This window comes from Colletotrichum fructicola (genome assembly GCF_000319635.2).
Source record: "Colletotrichum fructicola Nara gc5 chromosome Unknown KSG_Nara_v1_contig01, whole genome shotgun sequence".
NCBI lineage: Eukaryota > Fungi > Ascomycota > Sordariomycetes > Glomerellales > Glomerellaceae > Colletotrichum > Colletotrichum fructicola.
Window position 1 is genome coordinate 8,820,549 of NW_027094051.1, and position 12,913 is coordinate 8,833,461.

Below are 12,913 nucleotides of genomic sequence, written 5' to 3' on the forward strand. Positions count from 1 at the left end.
TAACAAAGAACAAAGAAAAAAAGAAGGCATAAGGTATCTATTTCTTGACCTTGAGGTCGAAGCGGTCCAGGTTCATGACCTTGTCCCACGCCGCGACGAAGTCCTTGACGAACTTCTCCTTGGCGTCAGACATGGCGTACACCTCGGCAATGGCGCGCAGCTCGGCGTGCGATCCGAACACGAGGTCGGCGCGGGTAGCGGTCCAGCGCTGCTCCTTGGTCTTGCGGTCGGTGCCAACCCAGGCCTCGCCGTCCTCGGCGCTCTTGGCCCAGACGGTGGAGATGTCGAGCAGGCTGACGAAGAAGTTGTTGTTGAGCTGGCCCTTGGTCGAGGTCAGGACGCCGGTGTTGGAGCCGTCGAAGACGGCGCCGAGGGAGCGCAGACCGCCGACGAGGACGGTCAGCTCGGGGGCGGAGAGGGTCAGCTGCGCGGCCTTGTCGACGAGGATCTCCTCGGTGCGCGCGCGGGCGGTGCCGCGGCCGTAGTTGCGGAAGCCGTCGGCCTGGGGCTCGAGGTAGCCGAAGGCGCGGACGTCGGTCTGCTCCTGGGTAGCGTCGACACGGCCGGCGGAGAAGGGGACGGTGACGTCGACGCCGGCGTCCTTGGCGCCCTTCTCGACGGCGACGACTCCGCCGAGGACGATCAGGTCAGCGAGGGAGACCTTCTTGGCGCCGGTGTTGAAGCTGGTCTGGATGGCCCTGAGGGCGTCGAGGACCTCCTTGAGCTGGGTCGGGTTGTTGGAGACCCAGTTGACCTGGGGCTCGAGGGCGATGCGAGCGCCGTTGGCGCCGCCGCGCTTGTCGGAGTGGCGGTAGGTGGAGGCGGAGGCCCAGGCGACGGAGGCGTACTTGGAGACGTCGAAGCCCGGCGCGGCGAGGATGTCAGCCTTCAACTGCGAGATGTCGGCATCGTCGATGAGGTCGCCCTCGCGGGCGGGGAGGGGGTCCTGCCAGGGGAAGGTCTCCTTGGGGATCTCAGGGCCGAGGTAGCGGGAGACGGGGCCGAGGTCGCGGTGGAGTAGCTTGAACCAGGCCTTGGCGAAGGCGTCAGCAAGCTCGTTGGGGTGGTCGAGCCAGCGCTTGGTGATGTTGAGGTAGCTCGGGTCGTTGATGAGGGCCAGGTCGGAGGTGAGCATGGTCGCCTTGCGGAACTTGGTCGAGTCGAAGGGGTCGGGGTAGTCGAGGGTGCCGTTGGCAGCCTCCCATTGGTGAGCACCGGCGGGAGACTCGACGAGGACCCATTTGTTGTGCAGAAGAGACTCCAAGTAACCGTTGGACCACCTGCAGGTACATGGGTTAGCATTTGTGTGTGTGCGTGTGTGTGTGTGTGGTTGTATGCATGTGTGTGTATCACTACATAATCACCCGACGGGGGCCAAAAATAGATTTTCACGCCGCCTCTTTTGCCTCCCTGCAAGTCTCTCTCAACGTCTCTTCAAGACCTTCTCAAAATGACCGGTCCGGCATATGAGAAAAGGCCTCAAATATTGAGCCAAGAAGAGGGGGAAAGGCAACTCCGACATGGGGGATATGCAGAGGTCATTTCATTTTTCATCACTTACTTGGTGGGGGTCTTGGTCCAGACGACCTCAAGACCACTGGTCATCTGGTTAGGACCGTTGCCATCGCCGACCTTGTTGTGCCAGCCAAGGCCCATCTCGCCAATGTCAGCAGCTTCGGGCTCAGGGCCAATGTTGTCTGTGGGATTTCAATCATCAGCAGATGCTCACGGCACAAAGGAGCGGTGAAGCGGTGGGAACAGCCTTTCACTAGCTCCGGAATGAGCACGGGAAGAGAGAGCAAACTCACCACTCTTGACGGCACCGTGCGTCTTGCCGAAGGCGTGTCCACCGGCAATGAGAGCGACCGTCTCCTCATCGTTCATACCCATGCGGTCGAACGCGACGCGGATGTCCTTGGCCGAGGCGGCGGGGTCGGAAGAGCCATCGGGGCCCTCGGGGTTGACGTAGATGAGGCCCATGTGGGTGGCTCCCAGAGGCTTCTCGAGCTTGTCGGCGCGCTCGTTGATGTCGGTGCTGCCGTTGTAGCGGACGTCGTTGCCCTTGGGGACGAAGGTCGTCTCGCCGCCCCAGTAGACGGACTCATCGGACTGCCAGGTGTCGGGGCGACCGCCGGCGAAGCCAATGGGCGCGAAACCCATGGACTCGAGGGCGACGTTGCCCGTCAGGAGGTACAGGTCCGCCCATGAGATCTTGTTGCCGTACTTTTGCTTGATGGGCCCTATCAGAGGAGATGAAATTGTCAGTCTCGGTAGAGCAAACAAATGCACTCATCACAGAGTAGCATCGGGGGCCAGAGTTTCTCCACCAGCGAGACATCCCGTTGTGCCTCCACATCCGCATCCCAGCCACCCGTGCGGCGGCGTGCGCCGTGATGTGGCGAGTGAGTCGATGATGTGCACGAACAGGGATTCCCGCCTCGGGGGTGGCTCCGGCCAGCGAGTGAGGGACCAGGGATTTGCGACTTACACAGCAGGCGGCGCGCCTTGTCGAGGTTCTGGTTGTCGGGCCAGGAGTTGAGTGGAGCGAAGCGTTGCTGGCCCTGCAAGAGAGAGAAATCCAATATTAGTAAACGGCGATGGACGAGACGAATAAAAGTGATGCGACCGTGTGATAAGATGCAAGGCAGAGGCAGAGGCAGGGTCCGCTTGTGTGCAGTGCGTGTGGAGCAGAGGACTCAAGGAGATGCCTTAGCAGCTCTTGGCTCTCGTCCGGGATAGGACGAAATCTTCCGGGTAGCCAATTGATCTCCCGCGCGAGGCAAGAAAAAGGAAGGAAACACAGAAGGTGAAAATTTGTGAAATGAGCCAACGAAGTCCGATGTAAACAACGGACAGGGGCACACAAGAGGGGAATTTGGAATCAGGAAAGATGGGGCGCCCATCCGGGGCTCATCGGAGGGCGGGGCGGGGGCAGAGCGAGGAGGTGACGAAGGAGAGAAGACCGAAAACAAACGGCTTACCATTCCACCGCCACCGCGGCCGTCGATGGCGCGATAGGTGCCGGCGCTATGCCAGGCCATGCGGATGAAGAGACCGCCGTAGTGGCCAAAGTCGGCAGGCCACCAATCCTGGGAGTCGGTCATGAGGTCGGTGAGATCCTTCTTGAGAGCCGCGTCTGTGGTCCTTGTTAGTGTCGTGTTCTTTGCTCAAGAGTCATGATGAAGCTTCAACATACAATCAAGAGAGTTGAAAGCTGCTGTGTAGTCAAAGTCGCCGCCGTACGGGTTCGTCGCGGGCTGGAACTGACGAAGAACGTCGAGTCTCAGTTGGCAGGGCCACCAGTCGTGACTGCGAGTGCCGCCGCCAGCCTGGTTGCTGATGGTCGAGCATCTTCCAAAGCCCTCGGCGGTGGCTCTCTTGGGCAGAGAGCTGTCGACGCCGCCGTCGCGTTTGGCGAAGGGGCATCCCTCACCGGCGACGGCCGGCAGGATGGTTGAGGCTGTCAACAGCCAGTTTGACAGTTTGGCGTGCATGGTGAAGAATGTCTCTTGCTTCTGGGACCTAAGGCAAGCTCCAAAAAGAAAAGAGCAAGTGAACCGCCGAGATCAAGTAGTCGGTTCGAGACTTGGTGTGAGACTCAGAAGACGACGACTGTTGAGTTGGTCCGGGAGATTGCTCAGAAACACGAACTCTGGAGATGGGACGAACCCAGGCATATGTATGAAACCCGGATGCAGTCGCCACAACTCTCGTTCAAAGGCAACAAGGGACCAAGAAGGGAGTGGGTTTCCTCTGTTCCTCTTCGTGGTCGGTGACCCTTTGTCACTCACGTGGGAATATTTTGGTTCCAGTGAGATCCACGATTAGTAACAATGCAAAGTACCAAGGCCGAGTCTGAGCCGCGATGTCTTGTCCTTCCCCAAGGCCTAGCTGCGCAGTACGTGAGTACCCAGTCTGACGGGGGCTTGGTAATAAGCTTCCTACAACGGCAGTCATGTCGGTATTGCCCTCTCCCAAGGCTGCAACCCCAATCACAAAAAAGGACCAAGACCTGGCGAAACCACAAAAAGTTGTTTAGCGGATATCCTTTCAGCAGGTGCTAGACGGGTCTTTGCCAAGTAGTCGAAAGGAACCCCTGTGTAATCCCTAGGAAAGGCGCTGCATGGTATATACAAGTGACATGGGCGTGGCAGGGACATGCAGGGTTTCGATCCAAAATAAGCGCTTGACCAGTATACCGCATTGTACAATCTCCTTTGATTGGGATGGGCGACACTCGCCAGCGAATACTATGTGCTACACAGGAACGCCCCGGTTTTGGAGCCCCCGCTTTACACACTTTTTGGGAGGGGATTGTCGCTAGCCGAAGGGCCATCTGGATGAAACCTACGCCGATTGCCTATGGAGTTGGACGAGTGTGCGCCGGGGTGGCCATGGCAGGGCCGGGAATGAGCTGGGATGAGGCCGTCCACCCGTCCGTAACAGGCATAACGTCACAAATCCGGGGAGCTATCGTGACCTGTGCGATGCGGGCCGGTGCCAAGTCACTGGAAGAGTAAGGTGGTAGCTGGGCCAATGGCGACCAATTATGACATGACAGTTTCCAAGCGGGCACTCTTCGTCCACTCTCTTCTTGGCTGAGTGACTGAGCGACTCTTAAGCGACTCCAGTCCAAGAGTCCACTCCTGAATATAATAAAGTTTGGGGCCCCTATACCGACTCGTGCCATTGGGCCATTAGGCCGTTTGGTCCTTGGGAATTCACATCATTGCCTTGTAAAGACGAATAGAAGGCCCCCGTTGTCGGATCATTACCCAGCTGTGCGGAGGAACCCGCGCGCAGCGGCGTAATTGAAACCTCCGTCATCCTCGACTACAGATGCATCTTGGCAAATAAGCTGTAAGGCCCCCCTACCGCGAAGAGGAGTTGAAGAGGAGAACCCTGCTGGCCACGCTGATTTGCAAGTAGGTACAAACAAGTACCTGCCAGCCTGCCCGGGCTTCTGGCGTCCCAAGAGCTCAATCACGCACGCATGCTACTGTTTGCTGTACACTAGCAGCAGTAAGGTTAGGTTTCTCCCCTGATCGAGGATCGAAAGAGGGAGGGAGGGCAGCTGGCCGCGGCCGCGGCCGACACACACACACATTGCGCATACACGCAACCGTAGCACACACACACACTCAAGATAGACACATGGGACGAAGGAAGCTTTTTCATCAATCGTGCATTGACTCAGCCCTATATCCATCACCTGTAGTTGGAGAAGGTTGGAGGCCCTGTGGCTTGGAGGAGCACCCCCGCGCGCGGGCGAGCCGCCGCCGACCGTCCATCCGCAGCCGGACTTGGACGGTTTTGACAGGTTTGCGAAACGGCGTGGGATGCGCGTAGGTTTCCCTCCCTCTTGGGTTTCTGCCCGCAGGCCACCCCAAACCATCCCCCAAATGGAAGTTACCTTGTTTCCATGCAGCTAGACCTGTCGGCCGAAAATCCTGCGACCTCGGGTATGCCCGGTTAAGGATGGTAGATGGGCGACAGACGGGCGACCAGACCCTGAGCGCAGCACTGCATGTTGTGAGCGGGCTGATTGCGCTGTCGCCGACCAGGACGTTGCAGTAAGCAGAAAAAAAACAGACAAGATAATAACTACAAAATTACTACATTACAAAGCAAAGGAGCGCAAGATACAGAGTACATAGCCCGCGAGTAATAGTCCGTACAGCCACGACAGCTATAGCCCGCCAAGAGCCTTGGCACGGTGGCTGCTCATCACATGCAGACTTGTGACTTGCGCTGTCCCCTGCTGGTGAACGCAAATAAGGTCAGCTCAGAAACGCTGCGCGACTGCAAATCTGACGTTGGTGACTGGCTGGCGACGGGATGTGATGACTTGCGAAGTGCATGTGTGTGCTACTCTGCTTGCGTGTTGCCGCCTGGCTTTGCTCTGCGTCGCGCAGCACTATTTCTCTGGGCAAGTTGAATTTTTGGAATATGCAACGTGCATCCCTGCGACCGTCATGTTGGGCCAACGTGGGTGATGTGGTCTCGGCCGACACCAGACCAACCCACTTGCCGATGTTCCTATTGGCATCGGACCATCTTGGTCTCGGCATCTAAACATTCACCAAGTCGCAACGCCAACGACGGGAAATATGTCCGAATTTGTTCGTTGGAGCCGCCCGTCGTTGCCCTGGGCATGCCCGTCAAGATATGGTTGACAGACAAGCGCCCCCCAAGTCTCAACTTCTCTGGCGGCGTGGGTGCGCGTGGGTGGTCCGGTGTTGATGGCAGACTTTCTGCTGTGTTGCAAAGCATGGGATTCTGGTGCAATGCGCGTGAGGGGAGAAATTTCAATCCAGCGTTTGGGCCAATTTCGCCATTTCATCTCACACCCTCACATGCCCAAACTTACCCAATGATGAATCATACAGGACCGCCCCTCTTTCACTATCGTTAACGCAAACCTTCAGACGACACCCGATTATAAACCATAACAATCCTACTGGCCGCTTCCAGCTGTTGCATGCCGTGCTCTCCGACGGAAATGAATCAAGCCGCCACTCTGGCAATTGACTTTTAAAGGGCAGGCACAGAATCGCGGTTCTGACTTGCAGGCAACCGAGGCGGGCTGAGCTTGATCCGGTTAAGGTGGTTGCCTCCATGTGACGGGTTTGGTAGGTAGTATAGCGTTATTCGTTCTCGTGTACTTTATTTCGGCTCCGAAACTCTGTGCTGATAGTCTGGAACCGAGGGGGTAGCGCGATGGTACTCTGGAAGTACAATGCCTCCGGGGATGATATTTGCTCTTTCATGCGGTCGCGCGAGATACAGTTTGGATCGGAAGGGGCAAGCCGTTCGTTGACATGAACCGGTCGCGTCCGCATCCGTCTCGGACCCCGACGGGGATGTTGGGCGGGTTCCGAGGAGCGTCTGGTCCGTGATGTGAGGACCGTGACTTTGGGGGCACACATTCCATCAAGACGGCCATGAAACGACGACCGCAGCGTTGTGAAGTGAGACGGTAAGCATGCACCGTTGGACTCTGAACATGAGTTCGTGTACGAGTTCGTGATACTTGCGGTGAGTCGCAGCCCAAAGGCTATGATAAGAGGTGTACGGTTTCAGCTGCACTGCATCGAGATTCTCATGGCTTTACGACACGTGATATTATTCTTATCAACACAACCGCTACACTAGTCAGTTGAACCATTCAGTTTGCATTGTTGTGACGCCTCAGATCAAGTTTGTTGAACTTCTATCGCCCTCATTCATTGTTGAGAGAGTCTTCACTCTCCAGTCCGAGACTGTCGCGAACTAAAACGACCCAGCGAGTCAGAGGATTGGGCATTCAAAACGGTTTTGGATTGGTCTTAGTGTTCATTCATCCCTATTTCCCCAAACGGATGTTTGTGGTCTCATGAGAAATTTCCCATTGGCTACCGTTGTAAGCCTCGTTCAGGAGGCGCCTCTAGCCGGTGGGCGGCCGCGCCGCTGGAATGCCGTTGGCGCAGCCAATTACCGGCATTGGGGCGCAGAAACCGGTTAGTCGTTAGTGTTAGAATCAAGGTAGCCTACCAAACTGGAGACTTGTTGCATCTGCTCATATCAACATGTCAGTTTGTCAGTTCGGAAAGCAATGGATGCAGGTCTCACGCACGTGTAAGATTCCGCCGAGGCTTTAAGCCACACTATTCCGCTTGGAAGAAAGGGCATGTGTTCTGCTCTTTTCAAGAAACCAATCGCAGCGTATGCATTTGTCATAGTAAATGTTTTGGAATCAGCTTGGAAGCGTGACCTCCTTGGTGTAAGCTAAAGTGGCAATGCAGATGCAGACACGTATTAGCCAGATTGTTATTTTCAAATATTCTTGGTAAGACGGGACTAGGTGTCAACAAACCGACTATTCCGTCCTCATTCTTTCCTTCATGCTTTCTACTGCAGTGCTTTTTTGCTGTTATCTTGATCATGTCCGAATTATCAGCGTTGTGTCTATTTTCCAACTCTCGATGTCATCCTCAAAGCCACCCACGTGGATGCAAAAGCAAGGCTCTCTCCGAACTCCCTACAACTTCGTTCATCCAATTTCGTTCATCCTTCTTCAACTAGCGCAATTCAACCCACCTTTCTTTACTCTTCCATGCAAGCCGCAGATAGTCTACCTAGGCAGTTAGTAAATGGATTGCGGGGTTCGGCTGCGTCCCGCGCGCTTCTCTCACTCAGCTTGCCAAGCGAGCCTAGCGCGACAGCTTAAAGCTGAGCTCAGCTTTACGAAATCACCGCAGCACCAACTGCCGGTGCCGTCTCTTCCGTACGTACCAAAATCACCGACTGCCTAGAGCATGTTGAGAATCCATAGCTCCGACTGCCCACCGCAATACCCCAGGCCCCACATCGCCCCGGAGCCGATAAAACACACCAAAGGAGAGTCCGTCCGTCCGTCCGTCGTCCACCGGCCCGGGGCGCTGGGCAGGCCGACGCTAGATCCCACCTGTCCCGAGTCATGTGGCTGGTGGAAACCAACAAAGCGGGCCGCAGCAGCCCCTTAAACAATGCAGCAAACGTCGTTTATGTCTTCTATCTTAATAATAACAACCAACATGTTTCATCCGAATTGAAGAGCGGCTATAATCATTCTAAAACAGGGCAGAGTTGCACATGGGATGACTCGCTGCCACCCAGTTCCTTGGCCCACGCTTTTCAGGGGGGCATATTTCCAGCCTTATTCTCATTGATATTGATAATCGCATCTTTTGCCCGTAAATAGACGTTTGCCAAGACACACATAGCCACGATTTGTCATTGAGGAATTCTTGGATCTTGAAGGAATGGCATTGCAGACCTTTGTTACCGATTAAATCATCGGCTCTTGGGACTTGTTTTACAAATATCACTTGTTTCCTTTTTTCTCTTCTCCCTTCAACTTTCCCCTGCCCCTGAGCGCAGGCCACGTTCCAGACCGTCAACAAGCCTTCGTGCGAGGCGCGCGGCTTCTCCTGTTCGACCCCTTTCAGCCTCCTCCTCGAAGCTGCACCGCTCGGTCCACCAGTCCAACCATGTCTCCGCCCTTGCGCCTTCATTCGCGCGAAAGAGGCCGACGCTGATGTCGATGACGTCGGGACGCCATTTGTCGTGCCAAAAGACCGTCGCACCGCATTTTCCACAGAACTCCCGAAGGACACCGGGAGAGGAGCCGTACGTTTGCAGGATGCCTGAAGGCAGGGCGTTAAAGTCGAGAGGCATGACGGCCTGCCGGCCGTCGGGGCTGGGGACGTGGAAGAAGATGTTGCTGCGCGGGACAAAGGCCCACGTCTGGATCTCGAAGCCGGTGATGAGGCGGCAGGAGCGGCATGCGCAGGTTCCTGCGAGGTATTTCGTCCCGTCGGCGCGAATCCACCACTTGTCCTTTTTGGCGTTGCCCATGAACTCAGCAGAGTGCGAGCAGGCGGCGTATTGCAGGTCGGGGTAGCCAGAGTGCGGAACATAGCTCTTTTCGTCGGGGCGGGTGATGTGGAAGCTGACCGTGCGACAAGCGCATGAGGCTGGCATCGATTCTGGGCTTAGAAGGGACGGCACTGAGGGCAGCATCTCTTTCGAGCCGTTATCGCCGTTGTGTTGAAGTATCTCCATTGTTTGCCCGTCGATCTCCGAAAGCCATACCGAAATGCCACCGTCCTTTGTGTCGGGCACCGAGGTATGCCGGACAAAGACCGCATCTCCGTTGGCACCGTTCCCGGTGGCATCCGTAATGACACCCGTAGCAGCCTCCCATATGACAGCTATGACACCAACGCGGCTTCGAAAGACGTGGCAACCGCAGGTCGAGCAGAAGTACCTCGTCCATCCCTCAGCACCTTCATGCTTCGTGAGACCTTTAGAGACATCGGGTTGCTCAATCGGGTAGTAAGACGTGCAAAGAACACCGCTGGAGTGGCGGTCGACATCGCTGTGATTGATTGACAGCTTCACGGGCCCTGTCTCTGAACATCGCGCCTTAACTTGTTGCGCAGTTGCCCCGCAAAGGCAAGAAATGCTCAATGTCGATACCATGTTGCTGTGAGATGAAGAAGCCTGAAGAGACAACAGGCCATCAGGGTTGAACACAATGTATTTAATAGTTCATCGATCTCACGATAAATTCGTCCTATCTTGAACGTCACCAGACTTGCTCCCGACGATCCCCGCACCGGCGGGGTTGGGAAGTAAGCTTCGGGCCAACCGGAGCCGAACCGTCCAGCCGGAAGTGGAGAATTTTCCGAAGTTTCGGCGAAAATAATGCCCCACAACGATCGGATCCGCCCCGCCCTAGGGCGTGCTGGCCGGAAATACGGGTGATGCGCCGAAGCTATGCATTTGGGCCAATGATGTGCCGGGATTGGTTTCAGGCTTGGAGAAACAAGTTGGAGGCGTAGCGGAATGTCGCTCGAACGGATTCTCGGTGTGGCTGATGTTCATGGAATCAAGGTGAGGAAAAGCTTTACCGAGAGAGTTGGCTTGTGGCGCTGAAGCACTTGTTCCGGGTATGCAGACGCGAAGGGAATAATCTGTCGCTATAGAAATACCAAGAAAGCCTCATCCAGATAGAATGAACCAAATGATTCCTATTGTGATGCTAATCTTCGAAGCCGTATATTATTAAGTTCCATATTTGCGTCCTCCTAAATCCTGTAAGAGACGCCGCGTCTGAGTTCGTCCACGATGGCTGTGCTAGCCTCAGATAACACTGCCGACACTCCGCTAGCGCACTTAGGATTGCTTGCATTCATTCTTGGGGGAAGTAAAATCCGTGTTTCGCCATAAATCCGAGCTTTATGCTGACATCCAAACCCAGACTTCAGCGTGGACGCTGTGGAGCGTCGTCTACAACCTATTCTTCCACCCACTCGCTCGCTTTCCAGGGCCCATTCTCGCTCGAATATCACCGCTTCCGTATGTAATTGCCCTGCTCCGTGGACGCATCCCGTTCTGGGTGAAGGCATGCCACGACAAATATGGCCCCGTCGTCCGCGTCTCGCCCAACGAGCTCTCTTTCGACAATGAAGCTGCATGGAAGGATATTTACGGAAGTCGACCTGGCCACAAGAACTTCCACAAGGACCCCATACATGTGGGAAGTATCCAATCGGTGCCTGGTGTATCCACGATTACCATGGCCAACGACGCGGACCACGCGCGGCAGCGTAGGGCGCTTTCGCATGCATTCTCCACCAAGGCTTTGTTGGAGCAGGAGTACATTGTAAAGTCGTACATCGACGTGTTCTCGCTGAAGATGAGGGAGTCTGCCAAGCTCGGAAAGCCTGTGAACGTCATTGATTGGTTCGCATACACAACGTTCGATATTATCGGAGATATGGCTTTGGGAGAGCCATTCGGGTGCTTGACAAGCGGTGGGTCTTAAATCGACTATCGTTTTTCATGACTTGCTTCTAACGGTGCATGGTATAGAGGATTTTCATTTCTGGGTACCGCTCATCAGCTCATCCATCAAGGCGGGTGCCTTTGAACAGGCTACAAGACGAATCGCTGAAGCGGACGGCTACTTCCAAAGGCAACTTCTGAAGTTGATACCTGGGCGCATTCGAACTACCCGGATACAACACCTCGAGTATAGTAGGGAAAAGATCCTAAAGTAGGTACATTGTGGATGAGTTATTACAACAGAATGCTGATAACTCCATTGTTAGACGCATGGCTCAGTCTGGGTCAGATCATAAAGACTTTCTTTACTACTTGCTTAAGCAACAGGAAAGTGGGTCTATCAATGAGAACGAGGTTATTGTCAATGGCGCACTCTTCATGTAAGATGTTTGATCGCAGGAACCCAGAAGTGCCCAGTATTGAGTCGAACAGGGCTGACAACCTCACAGAATTGCTGGGACAGAAACAACAGCAGGCTTCCTTGCGGGGCTTTTCAACCAACTTCTGCGGCATCCACGAGTTTTACACAAGCTGACTGACGAGATACGGTCGAACTTTCAATCCGACGCTGACATTAACTTCGAGGATTTGGTCAAATTGCCTTATCTGAGTGCGGTGATTGATGAAGGCCTGAGAGTCTTCCCATCTGCACCGATTGGGTTTGTGAGGACAGTGCCACAAGGAGGTGATACCGTTGACGGGGCGTTCATACCAGAAGGCGTATGTCATTGCTCAGACTTGCAATGGAAGTCATGAACTGATTTTCTGGCTGACATCGTTTTGGCAGACAACTGTTTCTGTGCCAATGTGGGGTGCCACGCATAGCGAACGCAACTTCAAAGAACCCTACAAATTTCTGCCCGAGCGCTGGCTAGATAAAGAGAACAGCACCGACAAGTTTAGTGCATCAAATGCATTCTCTCTTGGGCCACGAGGCTGTATTGGACGCAAGTAAGCTACTCTTAGAATTTCCTCATCGAAGCCTTTTGCTGACCAAAGCCAAGCCTTTCGTACATGGAGATGCGTCTAATCATTGGCAAATTGTTGTGGCACAACGACATCCAATTTCACGGAAGTAACGATGCGTGGAATCCTGAAAAGGACTATCCCGGACTAACGGTGTACAATAATTGGATGAAACCGGGACTGTGGGTTAAGTTGACACCTAGACAGGGCTAAAGTCTTCGTGTTTGCCCCGTTTCCTGTTCATCGGCGGGCTAGATAGGATCAACTCATTCTGTTGTTAAACTGTGGTATCATTGAGGCTACGTTCTTCCGTGATGTTGAGACCTGTATCTCAAAGTTTGGCAAAGACAAGACCGTTGACCAAGCGACTTGAACGAAGTAGGCTCGTGATAATGTCAACCTCATTTCATAAAGAGGGCAGATGTGCAAGAATTTTCCGACTTATGATCTAGGTTCCTCATTGACAGCATTACCAAGTCCCGATGATAGTTGTGACAGTGAATTGCGCATGATTCAAGAACCCGGGGCCGTCGTCCGGAACATGTCGGCAGCAGACCGAGAGAGTGGGGCCGAG

General features: G+C 54.6%; 3 protein-coding genes across 3 annotated transcripts; 1 reads left to right on the forward strand and 2 right to left on the reverse strand.

Moving 5' to 3' along the window:
- Positions 1-37: 37 nt before the first annotated feature.
- KATG2 (Catalase-peroxidase 2) lies at positions 38-3,494 on the reverse strand (the record flags this gene model as incomplete). The annotated part of the gene is made up of 6 exons (XM_032027114.2): positions 38-1,280; positions 1,562-1,697; positions 1,809-2,240; positions 2,489-2,561; positions 2,982-3,136; positions 3,197-3,494. 6 exons carry the CDS (start codon positions 3,492-3,494, stop codon positions 38-40), a joined length of 2,337 nt encoding a protein of 778 aa, XP_031876468.2.
- Positions 3,495-8,874: 5,380 nt separating this feature from the next.
- Positions 8,875-10,005, reverse strand: CGGC5_v002524 (uncharacterized protein; the record flags this gene model as incomplete). The annotated part of the gene is made up of 1 exon (XM_032027113.1): positions 8,875-10,005. One exon carries the CDS (start codon positions 10,003-10,005, stop codon positions 8,875-8,877), a length of 1,131 nt encoding a protein of 376 aa, XP_031876470.1.
- A 366-nt stretch (positions 10,006-10,371) lies between these two features.
- Positions 10,372-12,552, forward strand: aclL-8 (Cytochrome P450 monooxygenase aclL; the record flags this gene model as incomplete). Its single annotated transcript, XM_032027112.1, has 7 exons — positions 10,372-10,419; positions 10,787-11,342; positions 11,401-11,584; positions 11,640-11,753; positions 11,823-12,093; positions 12,161-12,324; positions 12,378-12,552. The coding sequence occupies 7 exons, from the start codon at positions 10,372-10,374 to the stop codon at positions 12,550-12,552; spliced, it is 1,512 nt and encodes a 503-aa protein (XP_031876469.1).
- Between the last annotated feature and the right edge of the window lie 361 nt (positions 12,553-12,913).